Source organism: Dipteris shenzhenensis, chromosome 1 (assembly GCF_047967505.1).
Source record: "Dipteris shenzhenensis isolate YYH24624 ecotype China chromosome 1, Dip_SZ_1.0, whole genome shotgun sequence".
Lineage (NCBI taxonomy): Eukaryota > Viridiplantae > Streptophyta > Polypodiopsida > Gleicheniales > Dipteridaceae > Dipteris > Dipteris shenzhenensis.
Window position 1 is genome coordinate 14,710,993 of NC_141596.1, and position 22,091 is coordinate 14,733,083.

General features: G+C 45.0%; 1 protein-coding gene across 2 annotated transcripts in view; it reads right to left on the reverse strand.

Annotated features, from left to right (window-relative positions):
• UVH6 (RAD3-like DNA-binding helicase protein) overlaps positions 1–22,091 on the reverse strand; it is a 113,418-nt gene that overhangs the window by 83,288 nt on the left and 8,039 nt on the right. The window contains exons 2-4 of one of the 2 annotated variants that reach the window (XM_087379930.1): positions 18,854–18,936; positions 8,230–8,633; positions 6,384–6,463 (exon numbers count right to left, since the gene is read on the reverse strand). In XM_087379930.1, the coding sequence (XP_087236056.1) occupies positions 6,384–6,463; positions 8,230–8,633; positions 18,854–18,936 (567 nt within the window). The remainder of the gene's footprint in view (positions 1–6,383; positions 6,464–8,229; positions 8,634–18,853; positions 18,937–22,091) is intronic. The other variant, XM_087379927.1, reaches the window with a different exon arrangement.

Consider the following 22,091-nt stretch of genomic DNA (forward strand, 5'->3'; position numbering starts at 1 on the left):
TTTGGCCGAGCTCCAATAGAGAAGCTTGCGCCAAAAACCCTCAAGGACCGGGGCAATCTACTGCTCTGCTGTGATGTCAACACCCACGTGGCATCTGAGGTATCTCGCTGTCTGGCCACGTGGTATCCATCTGAAACCAAAGTCACTCCCCCACTCACAGATCTCCTCTGTCTCCTCAAAGCCCATGAAGAAGCCTATGGATTTCGTCCAGTTGATCCGTGCCCCCGAGGCCTCACAATAGATAGCCACGGTGCCTCTGACTCTCTCTAGACTCGCTGTGGTGCCCTCAACATACAAGGCTGTGTCATCTGCAAACTCCAAGTCAAGGAGCTCCTCCTCCTGTCTGATTGTGAGCCTCAACCCTGTGAGACCTGCCACCTGTGATCTCAAATGGTAGTTCAGAGCCTTCGCTACAAATAAGAAGAGAAAGGGAGCTAGTGGACATCCCTGGCGGCCGAGTGAGAGAGAGAAAAGGCCTCGCCTGCGTGTCCTCTGATAAGCATCTGACTACAGCTCCCTGCGTATAGCGCTGAAACTCCTCTGACCCATCTGTCTGAGAAACCCAATCTCCTCATAGTGCCCTCTAGGAAAGACCAATCCACCCTGTCATAGGCCTTCTCAAAGTCCAAGAGAAGGACGGCGGCCAACGACTGTGCCTCCTCCCTAGACCAATCCACTGCCTCCCAGAACGTGAAGATGTTGTCCAAGATGCTACGCTCATGGACAAACCCAGTCTGTGTGTCGTGGATAATGTCGGTAAGATGAGGCCGTAACCGCAAACTCAAGACCTTGGCGAGGACCTTGTATGCAGTATCAAGCAGAGTGATCGACCTCCACTGTCGGATATCTGACCTATCTCCCCCTTTCGTGATCAAACAGATCCACCCCCTGCTCAAGGACTAAGGGAGAAGGCCTATGTCAAAAATCTCCTAGCAAGCTAAACGGAAAGGGGTGGAGATAATCTCCCAGAACTTCCGGAAGAAGGCCGGAGTCAAGTCATCATCCCCCGGGCACTTCTGGGTCGGGAGCCTTAAGGGCTTCCCAGAGCTCCTCATCTTTGAAAGGCTCTTCAAGTCTGCTACATAAGTCCTGCGAGACTACTATCAGAACGTGATCCCAAACTAGCTCTCAGGCCACAAGACCAGCTGGGGTCATTCTCTCTGTCTGAAAAAGCTGGTTGTAAAAGCCGGTGGTCATGTCAAGAATCTCCTGCGGGTCAATGTGCATGATACCCTGCGAGTCCCGGAGACGCTGTAGCTGTGTGCCTGTCGATCGGGGCCCAGTGGTCTGAAAGAACTCCTTCGTAATCCTGCCCCCCTGCTGTACCCATCGGGCCTGGGAGGAGTGGTAGGAGAACACAGCCTGTCACAGCTCCGTGTCCTGAAGCTCGAGACGAGCGCTCTCAAATCCATCACTAAGCCACTGAGAAGCTGGGTCCTGCTCCTAAGCCTCTCAATGGAGGCAAGGTCTCTCCTCAAAGCCCATTCGCGCTCCTGAAGGGTCCTCCTCCTAAGGGCGTGAGCCTGCAGCTCCACACTGCTCCATTGGATCGCATCGATCACCCACGCAGCCCAACCCTCACTCGGTGCCATCTCTGATTGCTCCCAGATCTCTACCATAACCTGTTGCATCTCCTCGTCCTGCAAGAGGTCCTCTGGAATGCGGACCCCTTTCTGGGAGAGACCTTGACAGGGCTGATCCAAGTGAAGTACCACTGGAGAGTGGTCGAACATCGTGGTACCTGCCATAATCCCGGTAGATCCGCCTCTGTGTAATGCCTAGTCCCCAACATAGAAGCAGTCTAATCTCTCGAGCAATCCGTCGTGTCTCCTCTATCCAAAGGAGAAGAGAAGGCAACCAGGAGTCCTCCTGAACTCTGGCTCTCTCCACGGGTCTCTACCACTGATCATGAAAATGAAATGCTCCCACGTACTACGCTCTGCTGCTGGCATCTCAGAGAACGAGGCGCCGCCCTGCTTGTCTTCCCCAAACTCCAGGTTGTTGAAGTCCCCTTCAACAATCCAGGAGTCAACATCCGGAAGACACTCTGACAGCCTTCTCCAAAAGGTCGGGCGGTGATGTCTACACGCTGGGGCATACATGTTTAGGATCCCAAATAAAAATACATGTTACACCATATATAATAATATTTTAATGTCTACTAATCATGGATTAATGATTTCTCTTCTCGTGACACTCCCTCCTGCTTGAACGGGCAGAAGTACATATGTACACCTATAGCAGTGCATAAACGGAGGGCTTTAGCCTCACTTCGCACCCGATCACACCAGCTGCAAATAGAAACAGGGGGATGGAAAAAGATGCCAAGGGAGAGTAGAATATGCCAACTATGTGATCAAGGTATGGTTGAAACAGAAGAACACATGGTAATGATATGCCCTCACTATGCACACATTAGGGAAGAGTTCAATCACCTCCTTGAGGGACATAACAAACTGGCTGATTTGCTGCATAAAGGGTCACCTTCAGCTTTAGGAACATTTGTGTATAAGCTCTTCAAGCATAGGAATCCACCTGAATCCTAGAAGGTGGTTTCTCTTTCCACCCTCCCATCTTCGGGAGGAGCTTTCATGTACTTGTGATATTGTATTGCCCAGGTCCCATAGGCCGGTTTTGGTCTTCAGAGGACGATAATATATTCTTCTTCTTCTTCTTCTTCTTGTCCCTTTCGCTTACGTACGCTTTTCTCTTTTACTTCTGCATTTGCATCTCCTCTTCACAATCTACAAATAATCTTCTATTGGTAGTATGCGATCTTTTCATAATCAAAACTTAAATCTCATCTTCAAGTTCTGGTTTCTCTTGATGCTGAATATTCAAAATGCAAAAGTACCACTGCACTGCCTCTTCACTATCTCTTCATGCTCAAATCCTCTTCAGAATACCAAGCTGCTGAAATCTCTTTATAGTAACTTGCTCAATAAGATGAAACATATTCTCAACAAACTGGTCAGTATTAAAACGATTCTCTCACCCAAATATTTCATTAAACTAGGTGGACCTTGACTATAGATGATTTTGCGACGAAGAGCTTCTTAATCTATAGAAACTATAGATCATCAATCTCTTTTTCCAACTCTTCTATTTCAGCCCTATTCATCCTATAAGATGCTCTACATGGAGGAGAAAGAAAGAAAGAAAGAAAGAAAGCCTATTAACGTCCACGAGAGACCAAGAGGTCTATGGGACAACATGAAAGCCGTCTAGTACATCAGCTTAGGGAGGGCGCAGGGCAACTCCCAAGGAGTGCAAAAGCAGCTCCTTTATTGTCTGTCCATACTCTACAATGAGTATGCCTACTCTCTATTCAGTTCACACATCCATACACCAGTGTTGGCTGAATGGATAGCATTTACTCTTGGTTCTATTTTCATTGTAGAAGCCTCACCCTCCTGCTTGGATGCTTTGCCTTTTCCTTTTTTTGGCAATTTTGGTTAATAGAGTAGGACATTTAGGCCATGGATGCCCTGGCTTATGCTTCTTACATCCGAAACATTTACCCTCCTTCATTAGCTTTTTCTTCTCATCGTCAATCATGGAAGGATATGGTATCCATCCAGAACGTGTTTGGCTATTAACAATTTGTATAATAGCTTTCTCCTTTCCTTTGTTGAAGGGTTTACGAGGATTTAATTTCCTCTAGCAATCTCGGCCAATTTAGTGAGGCCTTTCCGTGTGGTTGGGTTGAACATTTTAATCTCATGCCTCACATTCGGACTTAGGGCTGCTAAATACTTCTTCCTTCTATCATCCTCACTCTTCTAGAACCTAGCTATAAATTCAACATGAGACCCAACACGCAGAGAGTAGACCGATCCCCCCTCCACCGCAATACTGCAAAGAGCAAATCCAACTATCCAACACCTCCCGTGTGATAGTGGCTTCTCAGTCAGCTTGCACCCGGCAAGGGCAAACCATCACTCGTCATCCCTCCTTACTTTGAACTGGGTGGTCAATACCATCAACCAAAGTAAAAGACAATACAATCATTTTTTGGGAGACAACCCAAGGCAAAGTACCTCTTATTGACTCCAAATACATTCAATTTAGAGGGACAACTCGAGACTCAAAACCTTTATTTGACTCAACATAAACACACATAGCATAGGGGCCTAGAAAGCCCAACCCTGGTCAAATGGATCCTCGTCATCAAGAGAGAGGCCATGAACCTCTGCTGTAGCTGCATGTATCTCCTCTAGGGGCTCTTCAGGTTCAGCTTCGTCTTCAACCAAAAGATTGGCATGATGCTTCTCTTATTCATGTGCTTTCTTCTTGAAGCAATGGGCTTCAATGTGTCCTTTTCTCTTGCAAAACCTGCAAATAATGTTCTTGTTGCGTGCTTAAGCCCGGTGGTGGGTGAGTGGTGGCTAGTAAACTGCTAGCCCGGTGGAATCGTAGCCACAACAGACGTGGCTGTAATCATTCATTACCATGCACTCTAGTACTCTACTGAGCATGTGAGCCTGGTGATTGGTAATTTTTACTGCACTCGTAGTGATCATACATGCTTAAGCCCAGTGGTGGGTGAGCGGTTGCTGGTAATTTTAACTGCCATCCCGATGGAATTGTAGCCACGACAGACGTGGCTGATGAGAGCCACCACCACCGGGCAGTAATTCCCACAAAAGTAAATCATGAAGCCTAATCACCTCTAATCCCTCATTACCATGCACTCTGAGCATGCAAGCTCGGTGACTGGTAATTTACTGCACTCGTAGTAATCATGCATGCAAGCCCAATGGTGGTAACTGAGAGCACAAACTGCATATACAGCTTCTACATCTAACTTTGTCATGCAGGATGAAAAGTGCCAGGTTTGGGCACGTGAACTTTGGAAGTCTTATGCTATTGCAGAAATTTCAGATGGTGGATGCCTTGCCTCATTTAGAAGCCCCTCCTAAGCACACATGTGAGGACTGTATTCTAGGTAAAATGTATAGGTTCTCATTCCCTACGAATAGTGCAGTCCAAGCTGCAAAGAAATTGCAGCTCGTTCACAGTGATGTTTGCAGTTCTATGTGCACACAATCTCTTGAGAGTCACTTCTGTTTTGTCACTTTTCATAGATGATGTCACACGTTTTCCTTGGGTGTTTACAAAAATCAGGAGTGAACATTGTGTTGAAGCCCTGGTGGAGAATCAGTCTAGATGCAGAATACAGACTCTACATTCGATGAGAGCAGGGGAGTACATGTCCAAGGAGTTAGCAAACTTCTTGGCTGAGAAAGGCATCGAACATAAATGCACACTCCACTATACTCCTCAACATAATGGAGTAGGTGAGCGGAAGAACAAATCATTCATGGAGATGGGGAGGTGCATGATCAAGGCCAAAGTACTGCTACTGCTTGTCGAATTACCCTCAGGCCAAAGGATTTGGTCGAGCTCTCTCAAGATTGTCACCAAGGATCCATCGATGAGCTCACCAGCCTTCCTCATCGGTTCACTTGTTGAGATATCCTTCAGGCCCCCCCTCCAACTCAGTAGCACCAGGACAACGGTTGACAGACAATTTCCAGCATCACAGCCTGGGATATCCAGGTGGCTCAGTCTTGTGATGGGGGGGGGCAGCAGACTCGATGTGCAACCACCCTCGTCAGTATCTAGCATGATATCATATATACTCTGCAAGCTATCTAGAAGCAGGGTACGGAAGATTCCAAAAAGACCAATGAAAGGCATGATCCCCTCTGCAAGGCTTGCATCTTCTATGTTGTCGCAATCGAGGTATCCATTGATTGTATACCCCACCCCCCCCCCCTGTTGTGTTTGTCCCCTTCTGGGGTACTCTAGCAATGAGCTGAGAACCTGAGAAGCAGGCCGCAGGACAGCCAGCACTTGTTTTTTCAGTCCCTTGCAGATTGCTGAATTTGTATTTTTTCAAAGGAAACAAAAAACAAAAAAGCAAGCTGCTTATGGGTCCAAACTTAAGGGAAGAGGCAACATATTCTTAGGTATGTTGACCTGGCTATAAAATGTTTTCAGTGCTCTCCCAGTTCTCCATAGCCATCTCAGTCCAATTTAAGGAACATTTCTATATACATTTCTATATAGTTACTCTATACATTTCTATATAGTTACTCTCTTTACCAAATGCTCAAACGGCAAGCTCAAATGATAATCAGCAAAGCCTGCCTCTGTAACTGTTCCGCAAAAGCATTCACATGGTTAGAGAGTCCAGACTGTCAAATGACCCAATTCTCCTTCCTAAATATGCACAATAACATCAAAATACTATTTTCTGCCTCTACACGCACTGGACATGGATCTCCTCTCAGCTAGGGGAAAATGTTGTTCCAAAGAGGACCCAGTCTGCACATCTCCAAATGGGGCATTGACAAACTCAAGTTCAATGGTCTTACTTGGTCAGGATCACCCGGGTCAGCTCCACATTTTTACACAATTGTCTGTGTATTATGTCTGGATAATTCAAAGATATTCCCTGCAAGCAAAGGAGCTATGTCTTATTTGAAGTAGGAAAAGTGGAATCAGAAACACACTTCCCTTACTAGGTTTGATTTAATTTAAATCAGTGCTCCGCTTTATTTCCACTTTGCAATGTTCTTGAAAACCCCCGTCCACATTAATGAGATCCTTCTATATTCAGATCAGCCAACATCATGTGCCCTTCTTGTCGTAAACATGCATATATGGGGAACTCTTCACTCATGAAAAATATTGGAATTTAAAGTATAATGCACAACAGAAGCTTACACAGGCCCTCATTCACATTGCCGAGTCCTAACTTCCTCTTGCGGACGGTGGACCCCTCAAAAGGAGGGAAGAGCTTACAATAGCCTCTCTATGATGATGATGAGCACTTAAACTTTTGACCATTGCACCTCTGCTGCTCTTCATCATGCTTTCATTTGTCATCTAGAGATACTTACTTTGTTCTTGTCTGCAATCCAAACTAGACATATTTTGTATTCCTTTAGTTGACACTCCAAAAATTTTGTAAATATTATTGATCTTTTCGTTCTTTTGCTCCTCTTCTTGTGTGCATGTACAAATGTTACATCTAGTTATTCTTTGCCACTTACCTACACTTAGATCTACTCATATCTATTATTTCTATATTCCTGTTTCTTCCACCATTGTGGAATTCCCAGGCAACACCTGGAGACAAAATCTTTGATTGCGGCCAAAGGTGCTTCACAGCATGGAGTCAGTTCAACATTGCAATTGGGGTTGCAGAGAAACCCATAGGATCTGGCAGGGCATTGCACACCTGATTGGCAAATGAGCACAGGTACTTGCTACAGCACCTAGGGATCCGTCGCCTAGGCTAACACAACCAGGACCTCTGGACTTTTACAAGGGCGTATGGCTTTCTTCACCAGGGAGGACGTCCCTCAGATTATCACACTAGATGCAGTGGCAGTTACTGTGTCTAGGCCTGATTCTCCATCTTAGATTCAGCCTGGGAGATAATTGCTAGTTTCACTCCTGGCAAATGTGGTGTTTCATATATACGAAGGCTATCGATGGGATTCAAAGTATTACCTTGCAGGATATCATTCACACCCGTCGTCACCATTTGGGGCAGGATTTAAAATTCCTCACAGGCTGCTGTGGTGAGGAGAGCGTCCTCTAAGAGGGAGTGGAACCACTATTTTATTTCCACATACACTGCCACAGGGCCTTCATGGTATTTGCACTTTCCGGATTGGTTGCAACAGCCTCGTATCTTGTCTACATGATTTTGTATGAGGTTCTCACAGGAGTTATCATGGTCATACTTAATAGAAGTTTCTATATTTTGGTCATACTTAAAAGACTTTCTCCTTTGAAGAGACAGGGAGGGGGCATGCAGGTTTTTTGGGGGCGAAGGGGGGAGACCATCCTTCCAGTACTACAATCAAAACTCCTTGTATAATATTGGCCCACATATATCTTTGGTAGGCCCTTCAAGTCCTTGTGAACACTGAGGCGTTCCTCTTTCTTTCGTTTTTTGCATATGTAAATGAACATATTTTCACGCACGTGCACACACATTAAACGCATCCATCCAAACACAAACACACAAAAGAGATCTCTGCTATGTAAATCAACAGCAGAGAAACATTCTATGGTTTCACAGACTTTCAGCTCTCGCATACTGATACACTTAAGTTCTCTCTTTAAAGAAAGCAAGTTGGCATTGAGTGACAACATGCTCAAAGGGATGGGATGGGGGGAGGGGGGCCGAGAGAGAGAGAGAGAGACCTGCAGGACAGGATCAGGAATATGTGGCATCCGCTCATCAAATGGCTCAATAATGATAGAAAAACCACGGGTATAGGTGCCGATCAGTGTAGCAAAGTTGCAGACAGTTTGTATATGCAAAAACTCATCAGTGTCTGTGATCTCAAGCGTGAGCAGAAGAGAATGCAGTCTATCATAACAAAACTTCAGTGTCTTTTGATCAATTCCTGCCTGCGAGTTCAATGACATAACAAAAGAGACAGGCCCCTCACTCTCAACTTTATCTGTTTGGAGCCTGTTCTTGAGATATTGCAATAGTCTTTTCAGAAAAGAAACAAAATGCTCAGCCCGCCTGATATTTCCAGGTACAGCTTCTTTTAATATGTCATCAGGCAAAGCAGGGTTGGCAAGCCAGACGTTGGAGCCTGCAAATAGAAGCGTAAGATGTGAGTATCAGGGCAATTAAAGCAGAAAAAACTTGAAACCAACTAAAATCATACCACCTTAGCGAGGCCATTAAACTAGCACATTCCATGCCATTCTACATTAGCAAATGCGTGTAACAGCATGACCAGCCAAGCATGTTCAAGTTCCAAGAAGCAAGCTGGCATTTCAATAATGCACCATCCAAATACATGCCCATGAAGCACTGGCCTAAAGATCAATATCTGTTAATCCTCCTCATTAAGTGAATAAATATTGAAGGAATGCAATGAGAGCAAGGTGAGCAAGGTAAGCAAGATTATGCAAGAAAGGAGAGCACACACAGTTGTATTGGAATAAGATAAGAAAACAATACAAGATTGGGGGTTTTGTCTATGTGACAAAACCTAACCAACCCACTAATTATAGTTAGGGGGAAAAACCTCTAATGAGGGAAAGTGCCCCTAACCCACTTATTAGTCATACATTGTGTTGAAATGTGAGATTCAAAGGGAGCAGGAAGCAAGAGTGAGAGCAAGAGCAAAACGTAGTGTGCAATAGAAGAAGATAAGATCAGTACAAGTGTGAGGATAGTTTTGTCGAAGTGACAAAACTATACTAACCCACTAACTGTGATTAGGGGAAAAAACCTCCTAGTGAGGGAAAAGTGTCCCTAACTCACTTATTAATTACATTGGCCACTGCCTAGAATATGCCAATAATTCTAACACCCCCTTGCAGTGCCAATGTGATGTACAAGGAAGTGATCAATCACCAAAAGGAGTTAAGTTCAAGGCACTGCGAAATGCCTCAAACTTCTCACGTGAAAGTGCTTTGGTGAAGATGTCTGCAACATTGTCATGTGTTGACACATAGATCATACTGATCTCTCCTGCATGCAACTTCTCTCTGACATAATGATAATGAACCTCGATGTGCTTCGTGCGAGCATAAAACACAGGATTCTTTGCCACTGCTATAGCACTCTGACTATCAGTGAGAATTGGAGAAGGGCCCTCCAATAAAAAATGAAGATCAGCAAACAAACGACGCAACCAAACACATTCAACTGTCGCTGTGAAAGCTGCCCTGTACTCAGCTTCACATGAGGAAGTAGCCACAGTAGATTGTTTCTTGCTCAGCCAAGAAATGCAAGCTTTGCCCAAAAAGAAACAATTACCACTAGTGGACTACCTAGTGTCATAATCTCCAACCCAATCTGAGTTACTATAAGCCTGCATCTGCAAGTCAATCCCCCTGGGAAACATCAAGCCATAGGACTTTGTGCCTTGCAAATAATGAAAGATGTGTTTTACAGCCTGCCAATGTGTTGTTTTTGAGCTGTGCATATACCTGCTCACCTGAGATACTGCATACTAAATATCGCGCCGTGTATTGCACAAATAAATGAGGCATCCAACATCCTGGCTGTAAAGTGTGACATCCATTGATTCACCAGCATCATACATAGTAAGCTTCAGCCCCAGCTCCATGGAGTGGCTATAGGCTTACAATCTTGCATGTTGAACCTATCCAAGAGCTTTTGCACATACTGGGATTGAGACATAACAATGCCACACTTGTCTTGTATGAACTGGACCCCCAAATAGAAATTTGACATGCCCAAATCTGTCATGTCGAAAATTCAGCCTTGAAATCTGCAATTATTTCCTCATTTGACCCTGTGAGCAGCATGTCATCTACATAAAGAATGATGACCAAAATATCCCCTCCATCCTTCTTGACGTAGAGGGTGCTTGCCGTGGGACTATTGTGTAACCCCTTACTTGCCAGGAAGGCATCAATCTTGGCATACTATGCACATGGGGCTTGTTTCAGCCCATATAAAGCTTTATTCAGCTTGCAAACTTGAAGTGCGTTGCCTGAAAGTTCAAATCCAGGAGGTTGTTTGACATAAACCTCTTCCTGCAAGTCTCCATTAATGAAAGCTGTTTTTATGTCCAACTGATGGACATTCCATACAAAATTTACAACCATGGCAATAACTCACCTTATGGTGGTCATCCGAGAAGTAGGAGCAAAAGTCTCCTCATAATTTATGCCCTTTTTCTTTTGAGGATAGCCTTTGGCAACCAGCCGTGCCTTGTACCTATGAATGGACCCATCTGGCTTCCTTTTCACTTTGAAAACACATTTGGTACCAATGGCATGTTCCCCTAGTGGCAAATCCACAACATCCCAAGTTTGATTTTTCTCAATGGACTGCAATTCATTGTGCATGGCATGCATCCAATGCACATTATCCTTGGCTTCTTCAAAAGAGTCACGTTCTTCTTCATCAAGAAGAGTACCAGCATAAGCTGTCTCAACAAAAAGAGCCCCCCCTGCGTGCCTTACTGCACTATGAGTCCTGCAAAGGTGCCTCAAGCCTACTCTCCCTGAAGTAGCAACTGTACTTTGCTTCTTGCTGAACCAAGAAATGCATGAAATACCAAGCATGAAACAGTGGCCACTATGTGACACACAGGTGTCCGAACAACCAACCCAATCACGATCAGTGAATCCGTGCATAGAATCAGCCTCATAAAGAAGGCCCAAATGCTGAGTGCCTTTGAGATACCTCAAGATACGCTTCACGGCATGCCAATGGTGCGTAGAGGGGCTGTGCATATATCTGCTTAAATGTGAGACAGCATACTGAAGATCAGGTCTCGTACGGCATAAATAAATCAAACAACCAATTGCCTGCTCAGTACTGATAGAGAGTGACATCACATGCAATGCTGCCATCCTCAAAAGAGAAGTGAAAACCAGGCTCTAATGGTGTGGATATTGGCTTGCAATCCTCAAACTGAAACACTACAAAAGCTGTCCAATATACTTCGATTGTGACATCAAAATGCCCCCTCACTGCTAGCAGACTAAATGCCCAGATAGTAATGAAAAAGACCAAGATCAGACATAGCAAATGTCTTCTGCAAGTCAAAGCTTAAAAGCTTCAATTTGCTCAGCATGTGTCCCAATCACAAGCATGTCATCCACATAGAGCACTAAAATCAGCAAATCTGTCCCACTCTTGCGGATGTAAAGGGTAGCCTTTGTAGGGCTGTTCTGAAAGCCAAGTGTGAGTAAATGGGCATAAATCCTGGAATACCAAGCCTGAGGTGCCTGCTTCAATTCATAGAGGGCTTTCTTTAAGCGGCATACCTTGCTTTCAGAACCTTCAACCTCAAAGCTTGGAGGTTGGGAAACATATACGTCTTCTTGCAAAGGCCCATGCACGAAAGGTGTCTTGATATCAAGCTAATGTACCTCCCAATGAAAGTGGGCAGCAAAGGCAATAACAATATGGATAGTAGTGATCTGGGAAGCAAGGGCAAAAGTATCCTCAAAGTCAATGCCCTGCTCATTAGCAACAAGACGGGCTTTGTAACGGTCCACTGAACCATCAGCTTTCCGTTTAATCTCATAAACCAACTTAGTTCGAATGGCATTCTCGCCAGGAGGCAAGTCACACAACTCCCAAGTGTTATTCTGATAAATAGAATCCAATTCAGCTTGCATAGCCTTCAACCAACAATCATTCTGAAAGGCATCCTTATGGCATAATGGTTCTTTATTGCATGATGTAGCAACCAATGCGCAAGTGTCAAGCAACCAAATTAGCATGCTCTTTCCAGACAGCTGCTCTAGTATGGGCTGGCAGAGGACTATCCTATTTGCTGTCTTTTAATGTGTTAAGGAGCCAACGGGGGACCTTCCTGGGCTCTTGGATTTTCACCTCTTTCCTGGTCAAGAGCCCTGTGCATAATGTCCTAATCAAGCTGAGGCACCGCAGGCTGTAAATGAGGCTGAATATCATGCTGCATATATGGCTGCAAATGACCAACAGATGAAGGAGGAGAAACCTCAAATGTGACATCATCATGAGCATCTGACGGAAACAAAAGCATTAAGCTGTCAAAGAGATATGGGGCATCAACAACGGGCTTTTTTGACAGTCCAGGAAAGGCATAGTGGAGGATTCATCAAATACAACATCCCTACTCACAAAACACTTGCCCATGCGGGGCTGGTAGAGCTTGTAGCCCTTGCTCTCTGAGCTATACCCAATAAAAATGCATTTGACAGCTTTATCGTCCAACTTGGTGCGTGTCTGAGAAGGCACATGGGCATATGCGAAGCATCCAAAAGTCCTCTTCTGAGAAATCTGAGGCTTATGAACTGTCCAAGCCTCATAAGGTGTGATGGTCTTCAATGCCTTTGTAGGACATCTGTTCAAAATGTAATTAGCACACATAATGGCATCCAATCGCAACTTGTTAGGCAAGTGCTTGCCTTTCAACCTACACCTAGCCATCTCCATCACTGATCTATTCTTCCGCTCAGACACGGGATTCTATTGCGGAGTGTGAGGCCGTGCACTGATGATGAATGCCACGTAAGGCAAAAAAAACAGCAAATTCCTTTGACATATATTCACCCCCAAGCCAATAAAATGCCGGAAGCATGTAGAAACTTCAAATTTGGATTTCAAAGCAAAAATCCAAGTAAACGTGGTGAAGTCATCAAGAGCTGCAACCCGCATGGGTCCACAAACATCACTATGAACCAAATAAAGCTTGCGTGAGATACCAACTCTCCCATCCTTGGGAAATGCAGAATGGCGCATCTTATGAAGCAAGCACGGTTCACATGAACCATGCTTTGGAGGCATATGCATTTTGGGAAGATCAACAGCCATACCATCCTTATATAGCTTCACCAAAGCCCCAAAGTTGAGGTGTCCAAACCTCTCATGCCACAAATGGGTATCTACTATGGTAGAGGAATCAACAGCAAAGGCATGCGCATCTGCAAGTGCAGCATCATCCAAACATCTGTCATAAGCATCAAGTCTATACAGACCTCTAGTCAATGTGCCAGTCAAGACATTGGTAAAGGCATGTGTAGTATCATACACTGCGCACCGAATACCATAAAAAAGAACCTGATAGCCACATGTAGCTATGGCTGAAATAGAATGAGGTTCTTGCAAATGCCTGGAACATAAAGGACATTCTCTTAAGAGCAAGTTGCCCAACACCTTTCACTGTATATGATGCATTATTGGCACATGTTACATTGCTCCCCTTAGATGTATGCTCAAGTGAGCTGAATAACTTCCTGCAGGAAGTAATGTGCTTGCTAGCACCACTATCAAAGAACCAGGCATCAGATACATTAGAAATTGTCATGCAGGCATCATAAACATCAGGATTATACTGACCAGGAAAGCCCAATGCTGGTCTTGTGCAAAATTAGCTAACTCATGTCGATATGCTGGAGGAGGACAGTCAAAAACCGCAAGACCAAACTCTTTCTTCTTCTTTTCAGATGCAATTCTCTTCTTGCATTCAGAGATATCATGCCGAGGTTTCTTGCAATAGTTACATCTCTTCTTCTTCTTGTTATCCCTTGAAGAAGAGGCACCATGAGAGTGACCAGCATGTGAATGAGGGGGTTTACCATCTGAAACCTTGCCTTTGCCTTTGTTTTTATGTTGGGCAGCAAAGGCTTAATCACTGGCCATAGAAGCATTGCCATTTGCACAACTTTGTTCCTCCTGAAGTAGAAGAGCAACCAGCTGGTCTAAAGAATAATGGTTGGCAGTAGCAAAGCCTTGATAAGAGTCAGGCAACCCATCAAGGGTATTAGAACATCACCTCATCAATATTAGCCAATTGCTCTTTCAAATCCTTCACATTAGTAAGATAAGCATCCATATTACCACCCTCTTCAAGCTTCAAGTCCTTCAATTGCTTGCGGAGATAGGCAACCCTCGCCTCATTCCACACCTGATATAAGGATGCAAGCTAATCCCACGCAATGCAAACGGAATATGAGGGATAATGACCCTTTTCACTGAAAGATCAATCAAGGCATGGGCTATGGCATCACAACCATCCCACTGAATTTGCTCCTGTGTAGGAGGCAAAGTATCTGTACTAGAAAATGTAGCTGCTCTAGAAGTAGCATTAGACCCATCACTTGAAGTAGTACCAGAGGCAGGAGGTGGAGCACTAGAAGCTGCATTACGTGTAGGCCTGGTCTCAGAGCCAGAAACAATGTGCCACAAATTCTTGGCAACCAATACATGCCCCATCATGTATGATCACATGGGGTAGTTTGTGCCATCAAGCTTGTCATCAGCCCCAAGCATCCCAAACAAATCATTTTTATTGCTAGCCATTGTGCCAAAAATGCAAGGCAAAAGCACCAATCTAACAATGCAAATGAGAGGAAAGCAACCTCGCAAAATCAAGTGGCAAAATTCTGCTCAAGCTTCAAAGCTTATCACTGCAAAAGATTCTCTTGTCCCAAGGTGTACCTGCTGCAAAAATTTCCTAAAAGGCAACACGAGACCTTCCAAGGCAACACAGGGCCTTTCCAAATGCGAATGAAGTAGAAATTGGAAAGAACGAATGCAACAAAGGCTTACCCAATGATGTAGCCCGTAAATACAGCAGGAAAAGGCTCTGAATGTGAGTAGAAGAATTCACCCTTGAAGGAGAGGTGAAAATGAGAGCAAATGGCAATGAGAAATGCCAAGAGAGGGCTGGAAATGAGAATTACAGCAACAGAAAGTGCTCCTAGGAGGAGGAGAGCACTTGGAAATGAGAGAAGAATGATCCAATGGAGGGGTACTCATAGCCCGAGGCATGATAAGCCAAAAGAGAAGGAATGGCCTCAAGAAGAGGCCTCCGGATTGATTCAACAACCTCCAAATGTCTTCAACAACCGGCACGCAGCACTAGACAGGTCCAAAATGCTGAAAAAAGCTTCACATTGGTTGGCACGAACCCCGAGACAGACCGTATAGCATTAAGTGCACCGAAACAGGTCCATACTGCAGTAAACGCGCTGCACAATGGCTTTAAATGCACCATACACCACCCAAAACAGTCCATACAGGTCAAGACAGCAGCAAACAGGCCTGCCCAGCGCTGTCCGTACTGCAATTAATGCCATCTCCTAACCGTACAGGCTGTACGAAATCCATAGTCACATGTGTGAGGCGGTACAGGCCGTATAGCAGCTGCAGCAGCAATAAATGCACCAATTTTTGTAGTAGGTGCTCCAAAATGCAGATTTCCTGCGCAAAAATGCAGACTTCCCGCGACGGAAATGCTTGGAGTAGCTTCGTGTGTTCACACACGTGAAGAAAACCTTGAGAAATGAGCAAACCAGCAGTAGAATAGGCTGTCAAACAGCTCCCAACAGTTCCAAGAGCACTCAAGGTGGTTGGAAATGGCTAGAGGGTAAACCTAAACTATAAGATGGAAACACTTAGCCTACTGTTCTCCAGTGGGTACTAGTGAACAAGAACTGACTACTGACTTGACCTAAGGCTGAGAGACTGACCTACGTAGCTTGTGCCTGACTGTCCCTGGACAAGGGCTCACAAAGGGGTCACAGCATATGACAAAATCTCCTATCTGGGAACTATAATGCACTTGTCGATGTAGCCAGCGTGTCACCTTGCACCCAAGTGGAGGGGTGCATGTGACATGATCTATATAAGACTGCTGCTCCTCCTGATCCCCGTACTCCACCTGTCTCCCTCATCTCCTCCCTATAGGTTGACTCCCAAGTGTGTCCCCCTCAACTCCCTCAACTCCTTCAACATCCATCAAAACTCAGTACTCTATAGTTGCAGTTATCTGCAGCAGGCAATGACAGAGCTACGATTGGAACTGGCAGAAGTAAAGGCTCGACTTCACATTCTGGAAGGGCCTCGTAAGCAGGCAGTAATTGATGAGGCTGTAAAATCTTGTAAGGATTCCCCCCTTACCCTGCAGCTAGTCTCTACAGTCAAAGATCTTGTTCACATTGAAGTACAAACTGCTAAGAAGGAAATGATTGTGGAAGTGGACACCAAAGCATGTAAGTCTGATATTCAAGCAGAGATTAAAGAACACGAAGCTAGATGTGATAATGCGCTGAAGATTAGAATAGGGGGACTCCCAGAAGATTGATACAAAGAGGAGGATACATATAGTGAGATATTGACAAAGATCAAAGCAAGCTTGCCCAACATTGAATGGGTGGATGATGATGAGCAAGATGATGACGACTCTAGGCCAGCTTCTATTTTGCACTATAAAGGTCATGCAATCCTTACACTGAAGTCAAAAGATATGCAAATCAAGCTTCTTCGACAATCTTACAAGTTGAAGGGCACCAAAGTATGGATAGCAGAGGAGCTTACACAAGCTCAACTTAAGATTAAGGCAACTGAATTAGCTAAAGTCAGGGCTGCCAGAAAGGATGGAAAATGGACAGTTTACCGTGAAGGCGTAGCACTAATCAGAGAGTTCAAATCAAAACCAAAAGACTCTCAATCTTAAACTGATGTATGGCTGTTTACTCTTCCATACTATCATGTAGGTACTCTAAATAATGTGGGTTGCTTTTTGCACTCCTTGGAAGCTGCCATGTGCCCTCCCTAAAGCAAATGTACTAGAGGGTTCCTTGCTGTCCCATAGACCTTTTGGTCTCCAGTGGATGTTAATAGACTCTCTCTCTCTCTCTCTCTCTCTCTCTCTCTCTCTCACCCGCGAGGTCTCCCAAAGACGTTAATCTCTCTCTCTCTCTCTCTCTCTCTCTCTCTCTCTCTCTCTCTCTCTCTCTCTCTCAGCCTCTCCTCTCCACCACGCTAGCATCTGCTCAGCCGCTCAACCTCCAGTTAGCCCATCCAGTTAGCCTCCGCTCAGCCTCGCCAAACTACACTTTGCCCCTCCGTTCGCCTCGCTCAGCCTCTATCCGTTAGCCGCTCATCCACCTCTTCGTTCAGCCTGCTTAGCCCCCGCATTTAGCCCGTTCAAGTCGTTGTCGTCAAGCAAGCCGCAGGAGAGTAAACCCCAAGTAACCCCGGGCTGGGCTGAACCCTTTGGCCCAGCTTGGGGGTTAGTCTTAGGAAAGGGGCTCCCTACACAGGCCACCAAATCAAGTTCCCTAAAACCAAACTATTTGCTACAACCCCAGCCAACAAGAAGCCCTTCTACGCTTCCATAACTTCAACACCATCCCCTATGCCTTGACCTACCATAGATTCCAGGGTAAATTTGATCCACGTGAGCAGATCTATTTTCTACAGCAAGAACTCAGCGATGCAAGACTTCGCATTGCCTCTGGAGAAGATAGTTGCAGAAATGAAAAACAAGGGCGCCATTGCGATAGTAGGAGAAGTTGGTGATGGCTCCCATGTTGGTGAGAAGAGAATGTTCAACTCCTCAATAGGTTTTGGTGACTGGGGCAGAGTCATTTCTTGTTCCTGTAGCTCTTTATTGATGATTACAGCCAATACATTGGCCTGATGAACCATCAAGTTTTTTTGTGAAGAAGATGAAGTGCTGGATCTAGTCTTGCTTTAGCTTCCTACTTAGTAAAACAAATGTGCGGAGTGGAAGGGAACAATTCTTGTAATTCAAGAAGTTCTACGGCAATGCAATACAGCAGCCCCCGCACCAGAGCTTGTGACCAAGGTACAAGAATTGGTTACGACTCAGCTCAAGTCTATTAAAGAGGAATTTACAGCAACTATGAATACCAAGATGAACAAGTGTGATGTCTATGAGGAGGTGAAAGAGCAAGAAACCAAAGCTCGAAATAACCGGATTATACGCATAGGGGTCTAACCGAGACTACACTCTAGAATGTGGAAGTATGAAAATAAAGACTGAATATCTCAAGAAAACAATTCCCCGGATTGAAAGGGATCCAGAAGAGATAGATTTTGCCCACCAAAAGGGGGAACAAGCAAGAGTAATCTTTCAAGACAAGACACCAAGGAACAAAGTCCTCAGACAAACCAACAAGCTGAGAGGTACTAGAATATGGGATTCAGAGGAGCTCACGCCGACTCAAAATCGACAAAAGTAAAAGAAGCTCTGTTTCTTGAGATGGTATAGCACTAATGAAAGACTTCAATCCTAGACCCAAAGATTCTCAGTCTTAAAATGATGTAATGACGGCCACTTTACAATAGTATTAGACTTTAGTAGTTTGCTACATAATTCGAGCTGAGATGCCTTACGCACTCTTCAACTCTCTCTAGCACTCAGAGATGTAAGTATTTCCCTTTTTGGAATGTGTAATTTGTCTCATAGTCCCATGAGAAATTCTGCCGACGTTAGTATATCTTTCTTTCTTTCTTTCTTTCTTTCTTTCTCTCTCTCTCTCTATTAAAGCAGGCATGCAAATAGAACAATGTACATACCAGGTAAATTCCCTTGTTGTGCCAATCCCTCCACAAGCCTATTATATTCTTGACGCAATCGATTGGCGTCTGTGGCCTTGAACCTTCGCAATCATCCATGCAAGACATAATTTGCTTCAATAAGCCGCACAAACAGCAACATGACATTTTTCACATCAGCTTTCTCAAACAAAAGACACTAATTGTTCTTTATTTCCAGCACACCATCTTTTTCCCTTCCATTATTTAAATTTAAACTACTATACATCTCTACATTATGTGCAATCTTCCATATTCAGAATTATAGTGAGTGAAAAGACCAAGAGAGGGTTGGGGATGGAAAGAGAGAAAGATCTTCATAATAACACAATTTCAAGACAAGAAAATACTAAGCAAGCAAGCTAATCCTTCTTGTCATTGGTAAACCCAAGTACAGCCTGTAGTAAGGTTTCAAAAAAATAAAAACCTTTTGGGCAAAACAAGTAAGAAAGTTGCAAACGAGTGCGCCCGTGTGTGTGTGTGTGTGTGTGTGTGGTTCATATATATATATATATATATATAAATCCTTCAACTAAGGGTAGTTTTTTTTCCTTCTATTAAGGAAATGATTCCTACAAGTGAGGAAACACTTACTTGTTATTGAAACCTTCAAATAGCTCTTGGTATACTTCCACATGAGAAAATTCCAACTATTGAGAGAGTTTCCACCTTGAAATAGGCAAGAATAGCAAGGAGGGTCAGCACCTCCAAAATAACAATATAAGTATAGAGGGAAATGGATTTCTCATGACTCCCAACCCCTCCTTCATAATCCCCTACAATTTATAGCTCTCCCTTTCTGGGATAGCTTTTTTTGTAATATAATGAGTCAAAGATTCCACAAAAAATGTGTGTGTGTGTGTGTGAGAGAGAAAGAAATAAAGGAAGAGGTATTAACGTCTTTCGGAGGCCTCACGCACAATCACAAAAGTAACCCATACAAGCCAGTGTCCATAGTTGCACGAAACGCCGTTTCTTGCGGCCAAAAACGCCAACCGTTTCTGAAAATGGCGAAACAGCATTTCTAGCTGCCTTTTTTTTTGAAATATTTTACATTTTTTTTTTTAATATACTTTTTCTAGGGCTTTTGTAAAACACCCTCCAACCTCTCCATTCTCCTCTACCCTCTCCTACTCTAGCCTCTCCACTCCCCTACCCTCTCCATTCTCTTACTCTAGCCTCTCCACTCTCTTACGCTCTCCTACTCTAGCCTCTCCACTCTCCTACCCTAGCCTCTCCATCCTCGTGCTCCTCTCCTCATTCTCTTGCTCTCCCTCCTCTTTCTCCCCATACTCTCCCTCATCCTCCCAAGTCCCCATAGTCTCCCCCCCTCCTCTGCATACACTTCGTCCTCCACCTCCTCCTCCTGTCCATCCTCCTCCTTGAGTCCTCCTCCTACTACTCCTCATACTCTCCCTCCCCCTTCTCCTCATAAATTTATTTTCACATAACTATACCGTATTGTCGTTTCTCATTTCGCCGTTTTGGATCGGCTCGAAACTTCGTTTTTGGCGTTTCTGCCACTTTCGTTTCGGCATGCTACTATGCCACTGTCGGCTGAAGCAAAGGGCTTGCTAAGACCTTCGTTGAGTACTGAGCTAAAACAAATACAACAAAAACTAGTACGCAAACTCAAGGTCAAAATACAAAGCCCGGTTCTACGGTGGCTCTCCTATGAGCTGCAAAAATATATCATCTCTGTATCTGTTGGGTCGTCTCTCTAGGCGTTGGGGGACGTGGTCTCCGTGATCTCTATATTCGACGGCCCATGTCGATATTGGTCCCTTTGATCGGGTGATCCCCTCCGAATATGGCTGTGATGGGCTGACCCTCCATCGTGCGTGCCCTAGTCCGTCTTTGCATCTCTGGCTACGTCTCTCCACAACGTCGTCTCATCCTGCCCCACTCAGCCCTTATGTCATCTATCTCCTCCTCCTCAACTCCGCTCTGTCCAAGGGTAGACTCGAAAGTGTTCAAAATCTGTAGCATTTCCTTGGGCTCAATCTAGCTCGGTCCCACATGCCACTGTCTCCTCCTGCTCTCTAATGCGGCTCATCAAGGCCTATCTATGTCGTTGCATCTCCATCAAATAGAGACTAATGCAAACCTCATGCTGGAAGTGAATCAGCCATGAGAGAGGCCCAAACCATGTCCCTCCTAAAATAAGCAATAGTATCGTCCTCATATCTCATCGTAGACAGGGCAAGTACATAGGAAGTGCTCACCTCCTCCAAGGTGCATTGCCTACAGATCCATTGCTCTCTGGGTGTACCTGTGGCTCTCCCTACCTCAATCCTCAATCGATGGGACAAGACCCACATCTGTCCGATGGCGATCCTCAATGCGTGAGACTCGTCTATCCTTCAAGTACCGAGGTGTCTGATACCCACTCCATCCATCGATACTCTAAGGAATGATCACGGTAGAATCGGATCTTGGTGGGGAACTCCTGCCCTCCCCAAAGTCCGCGACGTGTGGATCTGAAGTAGGTCCAACCGTATGACACAGTTGATCTCATCCCGTGGAATCAGGTGGTCAAGAGCATCTAAGCTGTACTGAAAGGGGGAAGACTGTCCACCCGGATGTCCTAGCTGCGAAACCATTTGGATTTGCATGCGTACCAAGCCATGCTCATTCCCTCTCAGCTAGGCATATAGACGACTCTAGTGCCAATCTCAACAATCTCCTGTCGGAAGTGCAACGGATCTTGACAGAAATGGGGGGGGGGAGAGAGAGAGAGAGAGAGAGAGAGAGAGAGATGTAGATGTATTAACGTCTGCAAGAGGCCTCGCGGGCCTATAAGACAAAGTGCAAAACTAAAAGGTAGCTTATACAAGCCACTGAGGACTGAAGTAAAGGGTTCACTAAGACCCTTACTGAAAACTGAAAGCTAAAGTGCTAAACTAGTGGACAAAATACTTAGCAAAATAACATAAGAGTGTCAGGTGCTCACGGCTAGCATTTCTAGTACATGCTCAAGTTCCACATATCCAGGTACCCTAGTGGCTCTCTGATGAGATGTGAGAAGCTCTCGTACTGTGTATGTCGAGTTGTCTTGCGACGTGGGGAAGGGCGTGGTCTCCTCGATCTCTCGATCCGGTGGGCTACATCAAGGGTGATGCCTCGTCTTCGGCGGTCGCCTCTGAGAAGGGCTGAGATCTCGATCGTGCGTGCTCCAGGCTCTCTCCATGTCGCACGTGGAGCGTGTCCCTCGTCTGGC